This window comes from Carassius auratus, chromosome 7 (assembly GCF_003368295.1).
Source record: "Carassius auratus strain Wakin chromosome 7, ASM336829v1, whole genome shotgun sequence".
Taxonomy (NCBI): Eukaryota; Metazoa; Chordata; class Actinopteri; order Cypriniformes; family Cyprinidae; genus Carassius; species Carassius auratus.
Genome location: NC_039249.1, coordinates 12389059 through 12415725, shown reverse-complemented (window position 1 = coordinate 12415725; position 26667 = coordinate 12389059). Strand labels below are relative to the sequence as shown.

General features: G+C 37.7%; 2 protein-coding genes across 12 annotated transcripts in view; both read right to left on the bottom strand.

The window, feature by feature from the left end:
- The window catches only part of fam189a1 (family with sequence similarity 189 member A1), a 94096-nt gene extending 88713 nt beyond the window's left edge, over nucleotides 1–5383 (bottom strand). The window contains exon 1 of the mRNA XM_026267376.1: nucleotides 4190–5383. Coding sequence (XP_026123161.1) covers nucleotides 4190–4414 — 225 coding nt within the window. The 5' untranslated portion in view covers nucleotides 4415–5383. The remainder of the gene's footprint in view (nucleotides 1–4189) is intronic.
- Nucleotides 5384–9743: 4360 nt separating this feature from the next.
- The window catches only part of tjp1a (tight junction protein 1a), a 103169-nt gene continuing 86245 nt past the window's right edge, over nucleotides 9744–26667 (bottom strand). For 4 of the 11 annotated variants that reach the window (XM_026267363.1, XM_026267365.1, XM_026267372.1 and 1 more), the window contains 18 exons: nucleotides 26390–26498; nucleotides 25896–26115; nucleotides 25481–25665; nucleotides 24832–24927; nucleotides 24584–24610; nucleotides 23579–23661; nucleotides 23200–23410; nucleotides 21875–21975; nucleotides 20471–20809; nucleotides 18639–18863; nucleotides 16613–17347; nucleotides 16432–16517; nucleotides 15766–15969; nucleotides 15488–15567; nucleotides 14732–15167; nucleotides 14204–14421; nucleotides 13796–13939; nucleotides 9744–11543 (listed from right to left, as the gene is read on the bottom strand). In XM_026267363.1, coding sequence (XP_026123148.1) covers nucleotides 11449–11543; nucleotides 13796–13939; nucleotides 14204–14421; nucleotides 14732–15167; nucleotides 15488–15567; nucleotides 15766–15969; nucleotides 16432–16517; nucleotides 16613–17347; nucleotides 18639–18863; nucleotides 20471–20809; nucleotides 21875–21975; nucleotides 23200–23410; nucleotides 23579–23661; nucleotides 24584–24610; nucleotides 24832–24927; nucleotides 25481–25665; nucleotides 25896–26115; nucleotides 26390–26498 — 3594 coding nt within the window. In that variant the 3' untranslated portion in view covers nucleotides 9744–11448. The remainder of the gene's footprint in view (nucleotides 11544–13795; nucleotides 13940–14203; nucleotides 14422–14731; nucleotides 15168–15487; nucleotides 15568–15765; nucleotides 15970–16431; nucleotides 16518–16612; nucleotides 17348–18638; nucleotides 18864–20470; nucleotides 20810–21874; nucleotides 21976–23199; nucleotides 23411–23578; nucleotides 23662–24583; nucleotides 24611–24831; nucleotides 24928–25480; nucleotides 25666–25895; nucleotides 26116–26389; nucleotides 26499–26667) is intronic. The other 7 variants (XM_026267364.1, XM_026267370.1, XM_026267367.1 and 4 more) reach the window with 6 other exon arrangements.

Below are 26667 nucleotides of genomic sequence, written 5' to 3'. Positions count from 1 at the left end.
AAAAGATGTAGGGTTTCTTAACATGATCCCAACTGTTAACCTGAAGTCTTACCAGAAAAAAAAAGAGATGTTTTTTTTTACCTTTTTCCCACCTTTGTTCCTCAGCCTCTGCTCTATTCTCTCTTCTTTTTTAAGTAAAAAAAAAAATTCTAGCTTTGCTAGTCAATTGGGCAAGTAGTACCTTTGTACCTTATCTACCCACAACCCATAACAGGGGTGGAACAATTCAGCTTACTCACGGTTCGGTTATGCAGCATTTGGGGGTACAAAAAGATACAGTCATGCCCCAAAATATGGACACCCTTGGTAAATATGAACAAAGAAGGCTGTGAAAATTAATCTGCATTGATAATCCTTTTGATCTTTTATTTAAAAAAATTCACAAAACTCCAACCAACTTTCATTGGACAATAAGAATTTAAAATGGGGGGAAAATATAATTATGAAATAAATAAAAAAATCTCTAATACACATTGGCCACAATTAAGGACACCCCAGGAAATTAAGTAAAAGTAAAATAACTGAAGTATATTCTCATTCATATTCACAATTTTGAGTACTCCAGGGTGATTATGATTATTATGATTATGATTATCCAGCCATTGCTTCCTAATTCACAGAAATATAAATAGGGGGGAAAACAAAGCCCAAATTCGCTAAATCATCCATCAAAATGAGAAAACCAAAGAATATATTTCTGATGTGCAGCAAAGGATGATTGAGCTTCACAAATTAGTGAAGTGACTTTAAGAATAGAGCTAGAGCAGTGAAAATTCCCATTTCCACCATCAGGACAATAATTAAGAAATTCCAATCAACAGAAAATGTTACGAAACTGTCTGGAAGAGCACGTGTCTATATCATCCTAATGCATGGTGAGGAGGTCAGTTTGAGTGGCTAAAGACTCTCCAAGGACCACAGCTGGAGAATTGCAGAAAATAGTTGAGTCTCGGGGTCAGAAAACCTTTTAAAAATTGTCAAAAAGCACCTACATCACCTTATGTTGTTTAGGAGGGTTTCAAGAAAAATTATCCTAGCTCATCCTAAAACAAACTCCAGCATATTCAGTTATCAGACACGTTTGGAACTTCAAATGGGACTGGCTTCTATGATCAGATGAAACTAAAAGAAATGAGCTTTTTAGCAGCACTCAAGATGGGTTTGGTGAAAACAGGGATAAAAAGTACTCCATGTGTACAATGTAATATACTTTTGTATTTTTGATGTTGTGGGCCTATATCTCTGCTGGAGGTCCTAGACATCTTGTTTAGATACATGGCATCTTTGATTCTATCAAATACCAATAGAATAAAAAAAGTGTATTAGAGAAAAACATTTATTTATGATATTTTTCCCCCATTTTAAATTCTTATTAACCAATGAAAGGTTAGATTTTTGTGAATTTTTTAAATAAAAGATCAAAAGGATTAACAGTGCAAATTAATTTTCACAGCCTTCTTTGATCATATTTACCAAGGGTGTCCATATTTTTGGGCATGACTGTACCTTGAGAGGGTACTGCCCCAGTACCAACTAGGTACAGCTTTTATAAAAAAAATTCTGACTTTGAATTTCCATGCCATTTCAAGCAATGACAGCAATATCGTTAAGGTTTAATGTGCTAAAATGTTAGCCTGAAATAAATACACATTCAGTTTAGGACCTTACATTATTATAGAGATGTATATTATTTGTGCTTAATTATTTTTTAAATACCTCAAATTATTTGTTGTTAAAAAATTATGGGGGAAAAAATGGTGACCACGGGTAGCCTGTGGGTTAAGGTGATTCCAGATAATGGGTAAAACCATGGAAAAAACACGATTGGGCTATTTTTGTTTGGAAAACCTGGCAAACATGCAAAATATATATATAATAAATAAGGATATATATTTATTTTGAAAATAGCCTATTGAAAGCAATATTGGTCAAATAAATATTATCAATATTGAAAACTAAAGCAATTACCAAATATACCAATATACTGGGCATCCTAAAAAGAAAAAGATTAGTGCAATATTAATTAGTGCTGCCAAATGATTAATGGCAATTAATCATATCCAAAATTAAAGTGTTTTTATTTACATAAATATATTATGTGTACTGTGTATATTTAGTATTTATATATAAATATACACACATACAGTATGTTTTGAAACTATTTACCTGTATATTTATATCTTATTTAAACCATTTTTTCTTAAATATATACATGCATGTGTTTGTATTTATATAAATATGCACAGTGTACACACATATTTTGTAAACAAAAACGTTTATTTTGGATGCGCAATAAATCATTTGACAGTACTAATTATAATAAATGAAAATAAACAGAAAACAAGTAACTACAGGTAGTAGTAAAATTGGTTCTATAAAGAACATTTAACATCTATGGAACCCATCCAATTGACAAACGCTTTGTCATAGTTGAAAAATGTTCCTTAAATTATTAAAATGTTCCTGACACCAAGAAAAAAAGAGCTGTTTATTGAAAGGTTCTCTGCAGAACCCAAAATGATTCTTGTATGGCATGAACCATGGAGTGTAGGAACATGATGTAAAGAAATGTTAGTTACATTTGGAACATTTTAAATCAGTACATTTCCCCCCTGCACAAGGACAAGCACACATGCTGTTCATCCCCCTGCCCAGCTCACTCAAGACCACACCATTAATCCAGACTCTGATTGGGAAGTAATTCTGCAGAGCTCCATTATGTCCCAGCTGCTCAACCAACTCCTGTGAGGAGCACAGCATGTTCACCAGCTCTCTGGCGATATAACTTCAGGCCTGGACACGGTGATCTGCCCCCACCCCAACCCAGAGGCATAAAATGTATCCCAAAACCCAATTAAAACCAGCTAATCTTCCTGGCACCTTTAGTATACATCTACAGGAAAATCTATGACACAATACTGTTACAAGAAGCAGCTGAACTTTCTCACAGTCGTGTTTTCTTATCTGCTGTATTCAGTACATTCAGTGTCTGGAGAATGATCAGTGAGCCCTGATGTTTGACCTCTGACCCAAGGCTGGTTATCTTTGCCACCACACATGTCCCGTCCCATCTATTACATTTTCACAACCATAATTAACACCACTGAGCTTTTACATATGCCTTCCATGGGAAGAAATAAAGAGTGTGTGCCTTCATAAATATTTACTGTATGGCATTAAAATTTTAAGGTGTTTAAAATACTGTCCTACAAAAGTTTCTTGTACAAGTCCTGTAAAGATGAATCAGACGGTTGTGCTTATGCTGCTTTGTGAGGAGTATTTGCAATGTAATTGTTACTGAACACAGACAAAATAACACATGAGGATGACAAAATGGGGTGTAGCCAAATGGACAAATCCAGACATTTCAGAAATTCAAATAAAAAAAGGAATTAAAATATTAAAATAATAAGTCTAATCTCCCAAATTTTACAAGTTCTTTCTGAGTTTTTACTGTTAAAATATAATCTCAGTCTAAGAATCAATAAAAAATGAAGCATGCCAAGTGCTTGAAATGCAATGCAAGAAGCAGCAGTGTATAACAAGCACATTGAAAAAATGAGCAATCTGTCTTATAGGTTACAAATTTCCACGTTTATATTTATATAAAACAAGTAAACTTGGATGAATTAAAGCTGCTAAGCCATTTCTAAAGTGTGTATTGTGGTCAGACACTGTGGAAAAGAAGTGCTCTTATTGTGATTGATGAACGGAATTATTCCTGACTGAAAATCTAACAAGGATGCATTAATCAATACTAGCCAGAAACTAACAGCCTGTTGAAATACTTTCACACAGAACATCAACAGGCATAAGTGAGGTGCAAATGAATGTGCCTGATCTCCTCTAAGCATTTGGCTTCATTCTGCTGCATTATAAGAGGCAATTCACCAACCCACACAGCATTTCATAGGTGAGCTACCTGAGCCCAAGCAATAAAGCCGCTTCAAAGAGTCCCTCTGCCCCCCGAATTATTTATAGGCTACTTAATTTCGCATTTGGTGAATATTGTACTGCTGGCTCTCGATGATGAGCTGGAGAATTGAATTATAAACTAAGAATGAGCCGCGCGTGATGTGCTTGCTGACTCTGCAGTTGCTGGGGGTCACCAATGGCGCGTAATATCATACCCCTGTTCAGGGGAAACTCACAAAAATACATTATGGTTGATCAATAAAAGACAACTTACCGAGAATCCAGCCCAAAAGGGACACGAATGTCTCACCCTCGGAGATGTAGTGAGGGCCAAAGCGGCGAAACTGACAGCCAAAATCAGACTCCCGAGGACCATCTGTGAAACTCCCAGAGAAAGCATGATGCGAGTCCGGGTTCGAAACTCCCTCAGCCGCGAGAGGCTGCGGGACAGAGATACCGGGCTCAGAGACCGACCCCTCGGCATTGCGCTCACGGGCATGGTCACGACTAACTGTTTAAACGAGACCAAAACTTGAGTTGAATCAGTGGACTTCAGGTTTACAGGATACCTCTGGGTTCAGCCGCGCAGACATACACAACGTAAAGACGAATTCATAGCGTGTAGCCAAGACATGCAGACCGTCATCCCGTTACACGAAGAACCTGACGAAGTCCTGCTCTCAGTGTAAGTGCGCTGTTTTCAAGCAGGTGTTTCAACTAGCGTTATCCAAAATCATTTCAGTGAGACAATGAGGTCAGCTCTGCGTAAACGCGCGCTGTATGGTCGGTCACCAGCTTCGAGGAAACGCACGGGATAGGTGATCCATCAAATCCGTTCACAGCCGTGACAGTCCGTTAATTAAACCTCGCACGGCTCTGAACAGAGAACGTCTAAATAATAAAGCCCGTGTTAAGAGAAACGAACTTAACATCGATCGCACGAACGTGACGCGTTTTGAGATTCCAAAACGCGTTCCCAATTTTCGACCTACAGTGTAATAACGTTCGTTCGAATCTTGAACAGCCGCAGCCTCGCGCTAGTAGTCTGTCAGTTAGATGTGTGAGCAGGTGCTCGGGTAGAGGAGGAGATGGACTGACGTGCCGCCATATGTAGATTCAGATAGATGGATGCGGGCAATGAACTCATTCGTGGAGCCATAAAAGCCAGAGTCCGTGAATGGATATAATGAGCCTACTCAATCTTACTTATTATTCATATTGTTACTTTTCATTAAACTGGCTTTAAGACTGAGCCTTTGCGTTCGGTTAATATGCCATTTAAGCAATGTCACAAGAGAAAGAGTTCTGCTGTACTGAATATTAGCAAGGCTCTTACCAGAAATTCAGTACTACTGGACCATTGTGATTATGGTTTTATAAAATTGGCAATTGGCATCCTCAAACTTTTGTTTCAGGCGAAAATTGGCTAATTTGGTAGGGATATTATCATCTAAAAAGTCAAAGCTTCAAGTTTAATGTGTCACCAAGCAACGCACATAATGAAAGCCGGTCTGGAACCAAGTATGTGAATGGAACGGAGCGACTGAGATTCTCCATTCTTAAATCGAGCCGTTCTGCACGGGTTCCGCTGAAATTCCATCCCGGATTTTTATTTTCACTCCTGTTAGCTAGAGAGAGAAACCCGTACAGAGTTATCTGGAGCGAGAGGAAAATGCCAACCATTTAACTTTTTTAAACGCGCTCCTCGATGTAGTAACTTCACTCCGCTTCGATTTGTTACATAAAATAATTTTCTACTGAAAAAAATAAAAAAACTATTCACCGACCGACTCCTGACTAAAATTTCATAAAAACGGAGAAGCGAAGCGATACTTACGCTGAGAAAACAGTCTAGTGCCCACTGATCTGCCAATCATGACCAAAATGTACTTCTAAGAGTATGTACAAAAATAATATAGGATAATTTAAACGCCCTCTCTATACATTGAAATGCAGACCGTACTGATTTAATGTGAACTTTTTTCTCTCTCTCTTTTTTTACAGGGTTGGGAGAAAAGACACATAATCAGACCGGTTTATTTCCAGTTTGCCCTTCTGAAAGATAGTCTATGTCAAAGCTCCTTAAAAGAAAGGATGTTAAACATGCCACAATATACGCAAATACAGCTAACATTACCATATTTGGTTCATGTAATATTTACAAGGCCTATAGTTAATGTATTAAGATAGCTATGTCTCACATAAATCATAACATACATAAACAGCAGTCACAGAGGAAAGCCCAGAGCCACAATTTTAATAACAGACTTATAACTGGCTACTGTGTATAGACCACCAGGGCCGTATACAGAATTCCTGAAAGAATTTGAAGATTTCCTCTCAGACCTTCTAGTTACAGTTGATAAGGCGCTAATCATGGGAGATTTTAATATTCACGTTGATAATGCAAATGATACATTAGGACTTGCATTTACTGACCTAATAAACTCTTTTGGAGTCAAGCAAAATGTCACCGGGCCCACTCATCGTTTTAATCATACACTAGATTTAATTATATCGCATGGAATCGATCTTACTGCTATAGATATTGTACCTCAAAGTGATGATATTACAGACCATTTCCTTGTATCGTGCATGCTGCGTATAACTGATATTAACTATATGTCGCAGCGTTACCGTCTGGGCAGAACTATTGTTCCAGCCACCAAAGAAAGATTCGCAAATAACCTGCCTGATCTATCTCAACTGCTAATTGTACCCAAAAATACACACGAATTAGACGAAATTACTGACAACATGGGCACTATTTTCTCTAATACATTAGAAGCTGTTGCCCCAATCAAATTGAAAAAAGTTAGAGAAAAACGTACTGTACCATGGTATAACAGTAATACTCACTCTCTCAAGAAATTAACTCGTAGTCTTGAACGCAAATGGAGAAAAACTAACTTAGAAGTTTTTAGAATTGCATGGAAAAACAGTATGTCCAGCTATAGACAGGCTCTAAAAACTGCTAGGGCAGAGCATATACACAAACTCATTGAAAATAACCAAAACAATCCAAGGTTTTTATTTAGCACAGTGGCTAAGTTAACAAATTACCAGATGCCACCTGATTCAAATATTCCACCAACGTTAAATAGTAATGACTTTATGAATTTCTTCACTGATAAAATAGATAACATTAGAAATACAATAGCGAATGTAGATTCTACAGCGTCTAACACTTCAGTTTCATCCATCGCACCCAAAGATAAACTGCAGCGCTTTACAACCATAGGACAGGAAGAGCTAAATAAACTTATCACTGTATCTAAACCAACAACATGTTTATTAGATCCTGTACCCACTAAATTACTGAAAGAGCTGTTACCTGTAGCAGAAGAAACGCTTCTCAATATCATAAATTCGTCGTTAACTTTAGGACACGTCCCAAAACCATTCAAGCTGGCGGTTATCAAGCCTCTTATTAAGAAACCAAAACTAGATCCTAGTGTACTGGCAAATTATAGGCCTATTTCAAATCTTCCATTTATGTCTAAAATTTTAGAGAAAGTTGTGTCTGCTCAGTTGTGCTCCTTCCTGCAAAAAAATGATATGTATGAAGAATTTCAGTCAGGTTTTAGGCCCCACCATAGCACAGAAACTGCACTTGTTAAAATTACAAATGACCTGCTCCTTGCGTCAGATCAAGGCTGCATCTCATTTCTAGTCTTACTTGATCTTAGTGCTGCGTTCGACACCATAGATCACAACATACTCATAGATCGATTACAAAACTATACAGGTATTCAAGGGCAGGCTCTAAGATGGTTTAGATCCTACCTGTCCGATCGCTACCATTTTGTGTACTTAAATGGGGAGTCATCTCATTTATCATCAGTAAAATATGGAGTGCCACAAGGATCCGTCCTAGGTCCCCTTCTATTTTCAATATATATGTTGCCCCTTGGTAATATTATTAGAAAATACGGAATTAGCTTCCACTGTTATGCTGATGATACTCAGCTATATATCTCAACGAGACCAGATGAAACTTCCCAATTATCTAAGCTAACAGAGTGTGTTAAAAATGTAAAAGATTGGATGACACACAATTTTCTCCAATTAAATTCGGATAAGACAGAGATATTAATTATTGGACCAAAAAACACTACACAGAATCTTGTAGATTACAATCTGCAACTAGACGGATGTACTGTTACTTCCTCTACAGTCAGAAATCTGGGTGTTATATTAGACCGCAATTTGTCTTTTGAAAATCATATTTCCAATGTTACAAAAACTGCATTCTTCCATCTTAGAAACATTGCCAAGCTACGAAACATGTTATCTGTTTCTGATGCAGAAAAGCTAGTTCATGCATTCATGACCTCTAGACTGGACTATTGTAATGCACTTCTAGGTGGTTGTCCTGCTTCTTCAATAAACAAGCTACAGGTCGTCCAAAATGCAGCAGCTAGAGTCCTTATGAGGTCAAGAAAATATGATCATATTACCCCAATTTTACAGTCTCTGCACTGGCTACCTATTAAGTTCCGTATCAGTTACAAATTATCATTACTTACCTATAAGGCCCTAAATGGTTTAGCTCCTGCGTACCTAACTAGCCTTCTACCACGCTACAACCCATCACGCACCCTAAGGTCACAAAACGCTGGACTTTTGGTCGTTCCTAGGATAGCAAAGCCCACTAAAGGAGGTAGAGCTTTCTCACATTTGGCTCCCAAACTCTGGAATAGCCTTCCTGATAATGTTCGGGGTTCAGACACACTCTCTCTGTTTAAATCTAGATTAAAAACACATCTCTTTCGCCAAGCATTCGAATAATGTTTCTTTTTAATTGTGAGTGTAGTTGCATCTGTTCAAAGTTGCATTTTTATTCATTAGCTTGGGTTAAACTAATTTTACTTTGTTGGATCAGCAGCTATGCTAATGATGTCTGTATTTTGTTTCTATGTTTCGCCACGGGATTTACATCCCGTGGTAACTAGGATTTACACAAACTCCAGTCTGGATCCAGAACACCTGAGAAGAGATGATGCTGACCCTCAGAGGACCCCAGATGATGCTAACCTTGAATCAACAAACAGAACTAACAATTATTGCTAAATGTGTGACTGAATCATATAATAACTTAATAATATTGATAGTTCATCGTTTAGCTGACTACGTCTTGTATTATTATTATTATTTTTTTCTAAAATCCTGTCAAATGTGCACAAACTACTAGCTACTACTAAATATTGTAGAAACATAATTTTCTGTAAAGTTGCTTTGTAACGATTTATTTTGTAAAAAGCGCTATACAAATAAACTTGAATTGAATTGAATTGAATTGAATTGAATTGAATAAGCTATAAAATTGCAGCTTTCAAAGTATAACACATCATGAAGGAAAAGTTCGAAGAATACTAAATTCATCATTGCCTTTCCCCCACAATTGCCTCGTAGGAAAATAATAACACTTTGAAAGTTTCTATAGTGTTAAGCAATTCTGACTGTAATGAAACACTTTGCTAACTTTTGATTATTTCTTAAAACAAGGCACACAGTTTCATTGGGTATTCAAGGCGTAGAGGTGACCACTTAGCTGGGCCTGATTAAACCAATCGATTAAAGCTACAGTATTACAATCAGTTTTATAATCACAAAACACAATAAACATTCTGGAGTGTGCACAATGAAGCATTTGCGCCATCTGCAGGCCACAGCGTGTCACTACACATTATACTGCAGTGTGCTGTCGCAATGAGACAATTTCAAAGTCACCTTGCTGCTGTATAGCGGGGCACTGTAACCTTTATGCAAATGATTTTTGTATTGCGGCTACAACTGCAAAAATCTCCAATAAAATAACAACACCGTGTATTTTCAAAATGATTTTATTTTTAATACAGTGGCATACTGGAAATAGTGTTGAAAAGGGAACAAACTCTGCCACATGTGAATAGCTAATGACCAGTCAAAGCTGTTATATTGTCTAAAGAAGAATTCTGGTGTGCCGTAATAAATCGTCTATTAGTACAAAAATACATTTCAGGACACCCAATATAGCATCCAGTATCACAAATAAATGTGTGGGACACATTTTAAGCACACCGTTGAAGAGAAACGGGTTTTGAGAATAGTTTACATCAAGCACTTTCTTTTGTAAATAAAGAATAAAAAGAAGGCTATCATTAAAAACGCTTATATTTTAATGCGAATCTGTAGAAAATGATGTTTTTACTGCCAAGTACACGTTCCAAGGCTCAAGGGTAAAACCAGAATACAAAGACGATCGTTTCATTTCATTCATCCTCTTTTATAAATGTTTTCCCCCTTAAGTTTTATACAAAATAAAGACATAAAAAAAAGTAATTTACAAACCAATAATGAAGGCAATATGCTAGCTTTATGTACAGCCAATTGATCTCCTCCCATCTTTTAGTTGTATTTCTCTTCAAAGGTCATGTGCATAGCAGATAGAAAGAGAAAACCTGTTCTTATCCTTTACACTGTTCCACTTGTGTGCAACACCCAGGTTTATTTGTACAGCGGGTTGACAAAAATGGCAGAAAGACAACTTCAGTTTCTTCATAATTTATCATTACAACAACTTAGCAAAAAGAAACCACAAAGGTTTTTGTGTTATTGAAAAAAGTGTCGTTTCAGATAAGGCATCACTGCTTTAGATGGAGTGTGAGAAAGAGAGAGAGACAGAGAGAGAAAAGAATCTGTGAGAGAAAGAGGGGAAAGGAGAGAGCAGCGTTCTTCACACCTGAGTCAAAGCACGTGCATAGATCTCGACACAGCAGGAATGTTCCAGTGCTCAAGTTCACAGGTCTGTGAGGAGGCTAGTGGTGTCTACAAAGGAGCTAGTTAAAAAAAGGTGAGCCTTAGGTGACACCTCCTTGGCTAGAAAACTTCATCCTGTATTATTCTTAAGATCCCGAGATTCTCTCTGACACTTACCCACACAACTAGCACTGATCCTGCCCCTTGACGTGATAAAAGTCAGGAAATGTGTCAGATGTACACTTCAACTGCTCGACTGAAAAGCCTAGAACTGGAATTCGATATTCTAGAAAAGTTGCACTATACATGAGAATCATAACATTAGAGTGTGCATACTACGAGAAGTTAAAATACACTTGCAGATTAATATAGTCTATACGTTTGAGTAGCCTAGACTGAATGGAAGAACCTAATAAAATCCTTTAAAAAATAGACAACACAACTTAATGTGTTACAAAATATTACAGTTGGCTTACAGTGTGAGTATTAGTTGGTCAGTGGCACAGAGCATGCAGTCCATCGATGGTTAATGTCTGTTTTTGTTATCCTCGAAAGCATTTAAAAGCACTTAAAAAAAAGGAAGAAGTAAAAATGAAGAGGATGAGGAGGAGATTAAAACAGCACTTCATTGAATGTAACCCTCCCTCCAGTCTCAGAGGTTACCGTAAACAAAGCCAGAGCGCAGTCAGGAGACCCTTCGTTTAGTGTCACATATTGTGTGTTTATAAGGGGAAGGTCCTCTCTCCTTTAATCTGGTTCCACATTCACTAACGGGACCTGCTGCTGCCCTCCTCAGAAATGGTCAATAAGCACAGACACACAGTTGGCTCCAACCAGGTAGTTGGGATCCCCAGGGAGAGATTTGTTCTGCCAGCTCTTAGGATCACCTGGATATACAGAGAAAATGTAGATGAATATGATGGATGAATGTAGAGAAAGATGAACCACCACAAAAACATTTGGATTTTTTGTTTGAAGTAAGAAATTCATACTTTTATTCAGCAAGAATGCATTAAATTGATCAAACGTGAATACATTTCTTGTATTTATTTTTGTAACAAAAATATTACACTGAATAACACTTTTTATCTTTGATAATAATAATAATAATAAATATTCCTTAAGCACTAAAATATATTAAAACAGAAAACCGTTATTTTAAACTGAAATAATAGTTCACAATAATACTGTTTTTACTGTATTTTGATCAAATAAATGCAGCCTTGTTGAGCATATGAGGCTTCTTTCAAAAACACTTTTGAACAGTAGTGTAGTATGTGTTACGTACATGCATAAATGACAGCAAAATGTATTAATTAAAAGTTGAAAAAGGCTACATGCATGCGTGCTTTCTATTCAGATCAACTACGCTAAAGCCTTTAAAACTACCATAAATCGAACATAAAACACACAAAATCTACATAAAAAAAAACATTATACCTTACATTATTTTAGACCATATTTCAACAGCTGTAACAGCGTCACATTGTGCTATTATTTTAGCCCTTGGTTTGCATGAGGAAAAGCGATAAGACAGGCTCTCAGCATGCGTTATTTGTTCTGACGGAGATAATCAACAGAGCCAGAGCAAGAACCAATAAGCTCATAGCCTAAGGTGCTGTAATGCATAAGAACAAAGTTCTTCCAACAACACAAAACAAATGTTTTTCCATTCATCAAGGTGAAGTGTGTAATTTCGGCAGCACCAGCGGCACTAAACAGAAGTGTAGAAAAAGGTTGGTTGTCAAACACTAACAGACACATTATAGTTCTATTTGGTTTTGTGGTACAGAAATTACACACTTTATTCTTAAGAATTAAAATGATAGTTACACTACAGTTGCGCATATACTTAGATGGTTTGTAGTTCATTTATAAATCTATAAGGACCTGATGATCTCAGTGCCCTTTTATACTCCACTGTGAGCTCCATCAGAACAACATCTTTGTTAAATCAGTAAGGTAAACGCTCTCTTTCCAGGAAAGTGCACGGAAATTGAGCTAGGAATAAACAATAGCCTTGTTTTCAAATATGCAGATTAGAAGCAAAGGCCTGGAATGGTTTTGGATGAGGCAGCATTCTCCCATCTTTCCACTGCACAATCAGAACGAGAGGTTCCTTAGGAGGCTAATTCAGGGCAGTGCCAAGTTTACCATTAAGAGTTATATAGAGACGAATGAGAGAGAGAGAGAGAGAGAGAGAGAAATTAAGACTTGGGGGATAACATTTGCTGTTCTCCAATAGCGGGACAAAGGCAATTCCAGCATCTCTGCATATTTAGACATTTGGGTGGCTGTGTGAGAATCCGTTTAAAGTACAAACAATGTGAGTGAATTATGATTAATAAATGTGAATTCCCATTCATGAAAGCATGAGACCTAAGTGAGGATGGAAAACCTCTTTTTGGGTAATGTTCATCTTCAATAATCAACTAATCTCAATGGAGAAATTGAGTGATTCAGTGACAGATCAAGAGAACACAAAGGCCTAAAACATGAATCTACCCAGTGAAAACAGCTTTAGGTTTACTCAAACAGAGCACAACATGAAATTTGCTGGGCCCTGCAAAACACAACCATCTACCAAAGCTAATTTACTTTCTTTAATGCAAAATGTCCATTCATTACGCTGGAAATTACAATCAATATTTATTTTTTTAATATGTAGTTTACATTTTTTTTTTATATATACCCCCTTACAATATACAATATACAATACCATTAGACATTTTAGAATCAGTTTAAAATAATTGTTTTTTCAATTAAATGTTTTAATATTTGAAAATATCTTACTGACCATACATTTTTAAATGATAGGAGAACAGTTTTATTGTGCTTTAAGAGGGAAAAATGAAAATTATTTTGTAGAGCTAACTTGTTTTAAATATAGCTTAAATAAACCACATTAATACATTAGCAGACTGGAGTGAGTGGGTCAGTGAGATACGCTATATGAGTGGAAAATAAATAATAGGTAAAAAAAAAAAAAATATATATATATATATAAAAACTTTTTGTGATCGGGAATGAAAGAATGCAGAATGAATAATAAAAAATAAAAAAAAGGCCCACAACCAAACAAGATCTCACAAAGCCATCCCAAACGACCCCAAAAAAGGACAGAGAGAGGACAGCGTACCCGACGAGGAGTCGGAGGATTTTAGAGCAAAAGACCAACCATCAGGGGTCATAGACGCACAGTGAGGTAAGCGGAGCTCCACTGGCTTCAGGAACTTCAGGCCATGGGGACCACACATCACCAGAGGACTCAGCAGTGTTTCACCTGGAAACAAAACACTTTCCTTTAGCCTTTACTCTACACACAAACATGAACACAGAAACACCCCATCAAGCTATTAATGTAGTGCTGATTATCTTGCATTTTGAGTACGGGTTAACTGGAAAAAAAAGTGTGTGTGTGTGTGGGGTCTGTAACAAACTAGAATCAGTATCAAACTCTGTATTACCATGCTTTTTCACAGACCAGAGGAGACAGACAAAAATGTCAGAATCTTCTGACCCTCAAGTTAAAAGATGCGTGACTGACCTTTCTCTTTGTCCAGAGGAGGCAGGATGCTGTTGTCCCGACACACTTTGAAGTAGATTTCTTGCTCCACACCGTCAGGAATGGCTCCCTGAGGGATAATGATGCTCACTCCCGTCTCAATGGAGCTCAGGACCCCACCGTTACTGTTGAAGATGCCCCGTGCCGTCGCCACCACCGTGTGGCTGTCATCATCATCGTCATCCTCCAAAGCACTCGGGCTGGAAAAAGACAGAAAGGCAGATCAACCTTATTTTTAGTCTGATTTTCAATTTCAGATTTTCTTTATTGTAAAAAAAAAAAAAAAAGAAAAAAAAAATCTAGCTATAGCAGAAATGTAATATCATTAGACAAATATCTAGATCTACTGATTTCTGTTTTGTTTAGTTGGCTATTATACTAAAGGTATTTTATTATTTTAAAAAAGGTTAAACGAAAAAAAAAAAAAAACTACAGTATGGATAAAATGTCTACTTACCAAAAAAAAAAAACATGCAAGCATGACATTTTCGGAGCTAGTTTTTACTATACCTGACAGGTATTGCCTTGGGTACAGCGTTGATGTTGTTCTGCTGGTATCTGGGTTTCTGGTCCATGGTGCGGGTGAAGGTGTCCAGGCCGCTGTCGTGGTCTATCGGCTGGGGCAAACTCTGTGGTTTGGTTGTGGTACTGATGGGAGCTTTCACATGATCTGTCTTATTTTGAGAGTCATTAGGCAGGAGGTTGTGGTTGAACTTGGGGCTGTCAAACTTGCGCTCAAAGGGTCTTGCAGAGGTTGTGTACGGCTTGGGCACAAAACGGTTGTAGCTGGATGTGGTAGTGCTGTTGGTCTTTGGAGGTTCGCCGGTGCCGTTAACAGGAGATTTCTCTGGGAAGCTTTTCTTAGGCAGGTAAGTGCTCTGGACTGTGTCTTCATGATTGGGAGGCTTCACTTTGGGAGATCCGTATGGGTCGAGAGGTGGAGTGACTGTGTGAGAGAGTATATGAGGAAAGCTGTGAAGTTTCTTTACAGATAGAAAACAAGCTCCTTAGACACAGAGTTCAGATTTGTTTTAGTCATTATATTCAGCTTTTGATGACAATAGTCATAATATTTCATTTAAAATATATATATATTTAATGTAACTTATTCCATTATTCAAGTCTTCTTTCTCCTTCAGAAATCACTGTAATATGCTGATTTGTTGCTAAAGAAACAATTCTTATAATTGTATTTGTATTTTATACACTGTTGTATTTATGCTATAGGAAGCAGCATATACAATCATTTTTCTATGAATCCCATACCTGAGGGTTTGGGCAGGGTCGGGGGTGGGACAGCTGGGTTAACTGGAGCAACAGGGTTGATCTTCTCCACTGACTCTGCTCTGTAGCACACAAACAACAAAGTCCAGATTCAAACTAAAAGCCATACCCACATCTAAATTCATATTACAATTTTAAACAAGGAAAGAAAAAACATGACCCTTTACCTAAATGCAAATACACACATTTGACTAAAACCTGGTAAAACAAAAACATAAAGCAGAGTTGCATTAAGTATGATGAAGTATTTGAACACGTACCTGGGGTAGTACCCTGGTTGGGTCTGGGGTTGGCTTGGCTTGATGGCAGGCGCCAGCTGTGCAGTGGGTTTGCCGTCAAAGCTTCGGCGGTCAAAGTAAGACAGCTGTTTCCTGTAGTACTCCTCATCCTCATCAGGGTCACTGTTATTTGAACGAATGATATCATCTGTTGCTTTAGGCTGGGGGTGCTGTGGCTCTGGAGATCTGACAGAGGAAAAAAGTACGTGTACCTTAAAATGCTTTATGTATAAAATACTGTTGAGGTAATGGCAACCACTAGATGGAGATCTGGGGACTAACTTCATTACTATGGCTAATGGTTACTATGGCTCAGTAAGATTTTTGTTGTGATGTTTTTGCACAAAAAAAGTATGTTATGCTTAGCAAGGCTACATTTACTTGAGAAAAAATACAGTAAAGACTGTAATATTTAAAAAAAAAATAACAATTTAAAATCTCTCTTCATATATTTTAAAATGTAATTTATTCCTGTAATAGCAAAACATAATTTTTAGTCACTTTTGATCATATTAATGCATCATTGCTGAATAAATTCAAATTCATAAATTTAAACAAAACAAAAAATCCTTTTAAAAAATGCTTTCTTTTTATAGATACAAGTACACTGTGTGCTAATGATTTATACTTTATGTGCTAGTTCATTACCTAAAGGCCTTCTCTTGGTCCAGGTTACTTAAAGAATTGGCTTTGGGCACGGAGGCAGCACCAGGTTTAGGCACCATGTCCACAGGCTAAAGGAAACAGAGATTTTAACAATTAATTAGCCTGAATAATTCAGCCTGTAGAGTGTATATTTAGTCAGTAGAAATACAGACTGTCAACTCACCCTAATACCAGAGTCTGCAGACTCTCTTGCTCTGTCCACAGACACGGATCGCTTGTTCTCAAACATTTTAACCCTCGTGAGCACGGACTGGGGCTTCATGGCTGGATCATCCTCTGCCTCAGCTGGAAGGGAAGGAGGAAGTGCAGGTTCCACTGGCGGTGAGATGGACTCAGGTTTAGGAGGGGTCACAGAGGCTTCAGAGTTCATGTAGCCCCTCTGTGGAGGTTGATTATAGGAAGGCCTCTGGGATGGGTCATAGTACTGTTGTTTGGGGGGTTCAGGGGAGCGGGAAGAGGCTTGAGTATGAGAGAGTGGCTCCTGGTCATACTGTGGGCGCACAGGGGGCGGTTCATCATGTCGGATCGGTCCGGGGCTGGGTTTGCCATAGCGAGGTCGACTGGAGTCATAGCCTGTGTCATGTCGCATCTGAGGGTGACCGTACATGCGGTTCAGACCATCCTCATAGGGCATATGAGGGTCATATCCAGACGTTTGGTCATACGGAGCCCAATGCTCATCGTACGGAGGCACGCTGCTGTCTAAATGTAGGTGGGGGTCAAAATTACGAGCCTTTGGTTCCATGTAGCCCCCATCATAGCGGTAGGGCTGGTGGTCGTAATCTCTGTATGGCTTGTCTTCCTGGTAGAGGGGCTGCTGGGGGTTGTAGTTGGGCTGCATAGGTTTCTGGTTTACCTGCACCGGCTCGTTGTTACGATAGATATCCTTCTTGTACATCTGTTGATAAAGCCAAAGAAAGGATACTTCTAAACGACTTGTACAAAGAATCATATATAATCTCTAAACCACAGCAATGAATTGAATTGAATGAAACGGCAGAAACCAGAAGTGATTAATATTCGGATTAAAAGTTGAAGAATGAAGCACAGAGTCAGCAGAAAGACCTGCAATAGAGGAAGACTCAGAGTGGGCAGTTATTGAACAGGTCAAAATGGAGGCAGCCATCACACAAATAGTTTCAGAGTTTAAGAGAGATTCAATGATTCAAGACACGCCAAGCTGCAAAATCACTGGGGTGAAATCAGACAGAAAAATCCCACTGAAAAAAGAAATGTACAAAAACTATTTGCTTTAAACAATAAAAAGTATTTTGAGACGTAGCCTTTCAGGAACAGTAATAGTCTAGTCTGTTAGACACAGAATCACAAATCTAAGCCAACACTGAAGCCAGCATTAATTATTATTTATTTTTATGTCAATGATAATGAGGAAATAAACATAGCCACAATTTAACTAAAATAAAGAATGATTTATAATAAAATGTGACCAAAAAGTTGTGGAAATGAATTTCCAAAATATGTAATTCTTTATATATATATATATATATATATATATATATATATATATATATATATATATATATTTCTTTTTTTCTTAATTTCTTTTTTTTTCTTTTTTTTGTCAATTTAATGTTTTTTTCAATTAAAACTAGATTGCCATTTTAATTAAAGCAAAACTGACAAACTAATAAAATATGAAAATATTAATTTAAAGAATGCTTTCATCAGAAAAAGTATGAATAAAATCTGTAAAAATGAAAACAGGTTAAGCTGTACTCGTATGTTGTAAACAACAAGGCTACCTTTCAAAGTTGGAACAGGAGGGGGAAAAGATTCAAAGTTGTAAATACAAGTCAAAATAATTTTAAAATCATTTCACCACATTCATTGCACCACTAATATTCACTAGCTCTACTTCAACAAGCAAAAACAGAAAATTAAACTCATGCAAAAGTAGGCAAGCAACAGTGGGGACCTGGGCTTGCCTGAAGCTAAATGAACTATGATCTGATGCAGCAGGCCTCTGTTGTACCCACTGTTGTTTATGAACACACACGCACACATTCACAGACGGAGAACGGATGCTCTCTTAGGTACACAGCGCACATGCAAGAGCTAGAGGGAAGCACTGCAGCACACAGGCAGGCCAGACGGCGATGAGAGAGGGCACCAGGCTCGGGCGTTAAGTGGGCCGGTTTCAGTCCAGAGCAGGGTGGCTAGCGAGGTACCTTGGACTCTGACCCGGGTTGTCTGGATTGGCTGGGGTCGGGAGACGGGGGTTGGACTAGCTCAGGGGCAGGTGGGAAGAGAGAGCCAGCCTCTGGGCTGAAATCCCCCTGAGTGAGGGTGACCGGGAGATCCTTGGCACTCAGGGCCCCTACATTTACATGAACAGCAGGGGGCGCTGTCTCTGCCAGCGGCTCAGGCTGCCTGGGAAGAGCAGCCTCTGCTTTCTGTGAAGGTGTTCAAAAATGTTTAATACATGTGGCCAAACCTCACCACTGCACTTCAGCTGAGCTTCATGATTCTCCTCTGTCTCACCTGACACCAGTACTTTTCTATTTAGGGAATGTTCCAGGCTCACGAGGTTAAGCTCTATTGACAGATTTGGAAAATAATGGCAAATGAAAACAAACATGCACAGTAGTGCAATGTCAGAAAATTCTGGAGGTTTTATTCTGTATTACGATGTACACCCGAGTGAAACTGAATATCAATAAGAAAAAATGTAGTCCGAAACATGAGAGAAGTCTGAAGTTTCAATAGAAGATAAAATTATCACATTTAAATTTAAAGGTCAAAAAAGAAGCACAATAAGATAAATAACAAGCATTTAGAAAACAATTTACATTTAATTGAATTGCCCTTTCATTAGTAACAATAAACAAATACCTAAAATAATAAATACATATAATTTAATCTAATAAAGTTCAATAAAATACACTAGTTATTAATAAAGTTTTGCATTTAATTAGCTTTTATATTTTTGTTATTATACACATTATTGGCTGCTATTAAATATTTATTTGTGCATGCACATTTCTCCCATTTTTACATTTAGATGTTGCTTATCTAAAAACAGCCTATCTTAAATATTTACTACCTCTGTTAAACGTAATCTTTAGCAAATTTTTATTTTTTTTGGAATGTATATTAATGATACCAAAATTACCTTGTAGCATTTACAACAATTGTTTTTAGATTTGAATGTTTTAAATTTAGACAAACTGAATTAATTATAATGTCCATCCAATGTTCCTTATGTTCCCATTTAATATTTACTTATAACAACAATTTATCTTGATACTACAGTGCATCTCTAGTGGCTATACTTTTCAAACATTTTAAGCCTTCCCAATTTTCTAAGCGTTTTAACTGCAATATTATACCATAAAAGCTGTTCACTGAGCTTAACTTGTATTGAACTAGGAACATCCCACTAACACGCAGAATAGGTTGACTCTGGGAACCATGTCATATAATAATTAGCAGCTGGACAAGGTTCTGTTTTCACGTTAAGTCTGATGTCAGTTTAATTCTACGTTACAGTACAACGTTTTGGCTCTCTTGTAATACAAGAACTAAGACACTTTGGATATCATAGCGGCCACTGGACCCATATAGATAAATACATTCACAGTAATATATTTAACACTGAAAATCCATCATGCACATAATACTTTCTGGTAATGACAGTAAGGGGACAGCTAGACCACAAGGATGGGGCAATCATTTCACATATTTAAAGATACAATGTCCTCACTTCCATCTCCACTGTGATCGTACTAAGATAAGAATCACGGCATCTATGTGAAGTACAACAGCCAAGCCACATTTACCACATTCACACACACACACAGACTTCCACACAACTACACGCACACAAATACATATAATAAATACATGGCAACAATTATTACTTGGTCATTGTCACTTCTCTAGTACTGCAATGATATGGTTTTTAAGCACTCCTCCTTCCACAGCGCCGCTAGAACACTTTTCTCACGCACACCACGGCCTCCAGACAACAGGGAAGGCGAACGGCTCGCAGAAACGCTACCTGCTGAGGGGCAGGGGCCTTGAACCCTGCCGGGTCGATGCGGTTCAGCGGTTCGGGCTGGTACCCTCCGTATCCAGGGGGTTCCTGGATGACGGGTGGGTCCTCCCGGACGGGCTCTGAGGAGCGAGTGATGGCGGGTTCAATGGGCGGTCCAACCTCATCGTTCAGGGTCTCGTCTAGTTCCTGGTCTGTGTAGGCTCCGCCCTCTGTGTCAGTGTCCTCGTAGTCTGAGGTGTGACGGCTGTCCGTGCTGTACATACTGTACTCGCTACCAGGGGCAGACACATAGGACAGACGGTCATCGTGAAGATCCAGATCATCGTCAGGTGCGCCGTCCGCCTGCAGAGATCGAGAGCGCAAGATCCAATGAGAGAGAGAGAGGGGGGGGGGGGGGGGAGAGGAGAGAACATGGAGAGAGAGATGGGAGGGTGAACAATTAGTGGATATTGGATAATCTCACAAAATTACATTTTGCATGAAAAATAAAGCCTACTTTTGAGATTTTTCAACATTATATTCAGGATAACCCAATTTTACTTCAAATATTTCTACCATCAATTATTAGTGTTTTACTTTCTCCATTTATATTTTTTCAGGTATGATTCTTTCATGATACTAGTGTAATTTCTTACAATATTGGTAAAACAATAATGCTTTAAAATTAAAGATATTAAAATCAGCATATATATAAAGAAGTTCTCCAAATTCTTTTTATTTATCTATAAGTACAATTTAAATGACAGCCTTTTTCTACATAGCCATAATTAGATTATGAGACAGTGTTATTTATATACTATCATAATACTTACATTTTAGTCAACTTTTATATTTTCAGTTTACAATTTAATTTGAAAGTTTTTACAATTCTATTTATTTTTTCAATTTTTGCCTCAATCATTTTAGTATTCCTTTTTTTATTTACTTTTTTATCAAATATTTTTATTTTAAAATAAAGCATTAAAGCATTATTTCAATTAAGGAATTATTATAAAAGCATAATTTCAATTAACGGATCTTTTTTAGTTAACGTATCTCTTTTATTTTTTGCTTTACACTACTAAGAATGTGAGATTTTTTTTTCATTAAGCCATTAAGAATTGAGGGGGAGTGCTTCATTGCTGTGAAAATCATTTCGCAAAAACAAAAGCAACATTTTTAGAGTGAAATATATCCGGTTCTGGTAAATATTTCATGAGTTTAACCTCATTATGGTGAAGCATCACAAAAACTAAACTCAGTCCACTGGGAGGAAGAGAGGAAAACAGATGTTGATCAAATGAACCATGCAGATGCATGGGTAACAAATTATGCTCTGTAAATATAAACATGGAACCAGACAACCCCGAATGAACCCTTTCCCTGAAACCTCAGGCATCCGCTGTGGAAAAGTTTGATGAAACTCACCTTGCCCTCTGAGACCCACACCAGCTGGTTCTGTTGCTGCTGAATAGTCTCCTTCAACGCTCCATACCAGCCATCGTTCATGTTGTTCATGTTAATGGTGGCTAGAGGACAGTCACAGGAAGGAAGACATTGGATCACTCAAGAGAATCCAGCGGAGTCAGGTTTTTGTAAAAACAATTTCACGCTAAAAAAGGTACACAAAGTTACAACCTCACTGCACCTCAGTGTCCGCTGCACACAGCATGTAACATCATTCAAGTGCTCATTAATTCATCGAAAGGTGGATGACTGTTGGATTCTTTCACTTTACAACTGAGTGAACTTTGTGCCCTGTTACATTTACATTTATGAGAGGCCTTTATTCAAAGTGATTAACAAATGAGGAATGCTATAACACAACAGCCATTATAGAGCTCAGCCAGATACAGTGTGCTTGTCTTAATACATCCATAAAAGTTACGACTAAAACTTGAGACAGCAGCCAGGCTGCTTAATGTGACCTATCATAAAATGTAATGTGATGTACAGTTTTATGAATAATTATTTCAAGTTATTACTGTGAACTAATTTTTTTTTAATACACATTAAAGCGGTCAGTGTGTGTGTGTGTGTATGTGTGTGTGTGTATATGAGAGAGAGAGAGAGAGAGAGAAAGAGAGAGACGTGGAATAGCAGGTGTTTGATTCATTTGAGCAAAATGGTTCATTTGGAACTCTGGATTCATTTAACAGACACAAGACACTTCAATCAAGAGTTCGCAAAGTGACTTTTTTTTATTATAATAAAATAACTACCGGTAGTTTAGGTATTTTAACTAGTTTAACTATTTATCACTGTTGATTAAGATACAAAACAAATTTTTTTTATGAAACAGATTATACAGTTTGTGTGAGTATATGTTCTATATTTATATAAGTCACTTACAGTCTATTAATCTCACAAACAATTTACAAAGTTCTTTTGTTTAGCAGAATGTGTATCAAAAGAGTGAATCATTCATGAACTGGACATCACTACTGTGTTTACATGTAGAGAAATGTTCCAAGATGTGGTCAATGTTGCTGTGTTTTTATAAACTGCCTCACTCAGTATGTCTTGGTCTGTAGGTACTATTATATTTATACCATCAAGCTTTGGGAACAAGGGGCTGCTTTTGCATGTGAACCAATCCTCACTGTCTCTCAAGTCTTTTCCATATATATATATATATATATATATATATATATATATATATATATATATATATATATATATATATATTTTATTTTTTATTTTTATTTTTTTTCACAATAAAGAAAACACAACCTTAAAACATCTGTGTTTACCTGTGAATAGGTGGTGGTTGTGCTTTCTCAGTTTAAGTGCCCGCTCATGGAGTTTCCTGGCACTCTTCCTGGACTCAGGACACAGTCTGGTTCTCATGTTCTTTACACCCTGCTTACTGTCAGGATTCAGGAACACCACGATGGGATACCACTGAGCATAGTTCAGCCGATCCACTGCATTAGGAGTAATGTCCAACACTGCATGTTTGTCCTGCAGAACACATACAAAGACACCTCTTCTTGATTTCATGGACTCTCAAGTGTCCAGCTATATAACAGACTGTACCACAATCCACCAGCAGGAGGCAGTAGTGTAATTCAGAGAGAGTGAGTTCATGCATTGCATTGTGTGCCTTTGTATGTGTGAGTGAGATCTCACCCGGTCGATTATCTGTTTGATAGTGTGAAGACGTATGATCCCCGAGCTGCGCTGGTCAGTGCCGGCATCTCTGGGTTCACTCTCTACACAAGAGAAAACATAATCCATAGTAATGCCCTCATATACTTCCTTGGCTCCCCCTCATGCAGTACCTCAGCATCTTCACCCCTCAAAGCATACAGTGAGGAGGCAATTCAACATGGATGTGCACATGCGCCCGCATACACAATATATGAACACCTGCAGACTGTTCACATGTTCCATATGTGTAACATCAATGTGGTCCGATGCATATTCATTTATTACAGATATCGAAATGTGAATATTTATTATATCAAGTGGAGGAACATCTGTACACCACAGTGACTAAGACGAGGCCTGGAATATCTATAAAACATTTAACATCAAAGAGTGCAACCTAGTGTGCTTTGACCTTTAGGAGCCATTGATGGCCCCTGACATCAATACATCATTGGGATAATTCACCCAAAAATTTATATTCTAGCATCATTTATTTTTCTTTATAATGTTCCAATCAAAAAGAAAATCTCTCTCTTTCTCTCTAAAATCTTTTTAAAGTCAAAGGGGTAAATGATGATGATAGAATTTTCATTTTTGGGTGAACTATTCCAGTAAGACAGCAAGCCTGCATCTGTGTCCTTAACTATATCGTGGTTCTAAAATAGCAGCAACTACAGGAAGTCTTTTCAGCAAAAAAGAAACACAAAAAAAGCCCAAAGAATCACAAAATAAGACAGGAAGCAGGTGCTTGGGATGGGGGAAATCAATGAGCAATGTGCCTTCATCTCCTCTCAAGCATGACTGAAGGGTTGGGGGGTTGGAGCTGTCGATAGCATGAACACATCTCGGATTTTTTTCATCGTTAACATTCCAAGCGGTGTCGATTTGGTGCGACTAAAATAAGGGATGCCATAATAATGCACAGCCTGTAGTAACTATGGTTACTGATGGAGTGAGCTGATGTGACTACTGTATGCAACGTACTTTCCCTTCCATCTGGGTGCTGTGTCTCTGAAAAGCAAATACAGTCATACAGGAACAAGGTTATGTAAATAAAGCCAGTGGCCACTCATGTAATCAGTTTACAAGCTGAATTTGAAATGCACTACTGAAGCTGGAGAGCAGGACTGCTCAAGTGTGACTGTTCAAGTATATGCTGCACAGGTAGGTGGATTAGAAAACTGAAGCGCTGAGTCTTATCGAGGCATGTGTGTTAACAAATGGACACTCACTTGCAAGCTCAAACAGGTCAGGCACCTCTCTCCCCAATTTATCTCGTGCAACGTCTGCGATCGGCCCGAAGATCACAACAGGTCTCAGAAACCCAGCTATAATGGGAAAAAGACAGCTTTGTTATAGTTTAAACAAAACAGAAATATAGCTATTATCAGATTACTAAATGACCGATATTTTCAGTTCTAGGTTACAGTTTATTTGAAGGTGTCCTTGTTCCAGTGTAATCATACATTTAACTTGATTAATATTAATTAATGAGTGATACATGTACTCACTTGCATGTAATTATGCATATTGATTATTGTTATTATAATAGCAAGTACACCTTAAAATGAAGTGTTATCAAGTTCTATGGTATGTTTAAAAATTCAAAATTAAATTAATTCTAATTAATTAATTTTTTGAAATTTGTGTTATTAAATTATTTGTGTTTTAAATGACCATTAGACCATTAATTTAAGTGACCATTAGATTCAAAAAGGGGGGGGGGGGGTTAGCATATATAATTAAATGTACAATATCTGTCAATATGCATCCAATATTGATACTGATAAATGATTTAAAAAAAAGCTATAATAAATACAATTCTGTAATATCACCTAATAACTGTCATATTGTGAATCATTCTTTGAGATAGATACATACCTTCTCTAAGTACCACCCTCTCGTAGGCAGGGAACTTGGTCTGAACAGGCTGAGCTGACAGATCTTCTCTGCTCTTCCGCAGGTTCCTCTTTGAACTGCGCAGACCTCTGAACCTCCAGAAGTCAGCTCGGTCACCGCCTGTAGTTTTGGGGAGTGTATACTGTACACTTGATAACTGTTCCGCCCTGACGAGAAGATGGCAGAACAAGCTTTAGTTAAAAATAGATTTAATTTTGATTCTCTCTAGGATTATAGACCTGTATAAAGACAGCCATGCAATACAGATCACTGAAAAGAAAAGAAAAAAAGAACTTTTATAGTATCTATATACAGTTTGATCTACTAATCCATATACTATGAATATAATGTCTACAGCAGGTGTTTGTGTACTGCTGGTGCATGATTGAGTGATAACCTGTTCTTGTTGGGAATGATTCCTCTTTCCACCTCCTGGTGGTTCTTCCCAATGCGGATGGCCAGCCAGGAGCCCAGTTTGCCGTTGTACAGGGTGTCTACCACTCTGAACACCTCTCCCTTATTAAAGCTCAGCCCGTATGGAGACTCTTTCTCATACTCAAAGTGTGTTCTGATGTAGAAGGAGTCACCCACATCAGACTCCACTATCCGCCGGTACACTAGAGGATATGGCATTAATTAGATGGTCAGCAGGAAGTGATAGGGAATACCTTTATAATAACATTTGTCATAGAATTTTACTTAACTAAACAACAGAGCAAGTTATATAAAAAAGGGATAACACATTCAGGTGGAGATTAACACATTATCCCACTTATTATAGTACTTACCAAATAAATAAATAAATGGCTATCTTTGAGTCAAAAAGAACCATGTAAAAAGTGAACATAGGCAAACACGACCGATACGTGAAAAGCTTATGGATCTGCTCACCATCTTTCTTTCTCTGAGCCAGGATGGTGACCTCTTCACCTCTGGGCAGATCGAGCAGGAACAGCACTGCTTCCTCACGAATGATGTTTGCAAAGTCAACATTGTTAACCTATGAACAGGAGGGAGTGCAAGAAGAAAACAGGCTTTAGATCTCTGCGGTGCAATACTCTTAACAATAAACTGTTTATTGACAGTGGAAAAAGAAATAAAGAGAAGGAGAGAGAGAGAAAATCCACATTTTCGGTTTCTACTTCATCTTAAAGTCACAATCCAGAGTA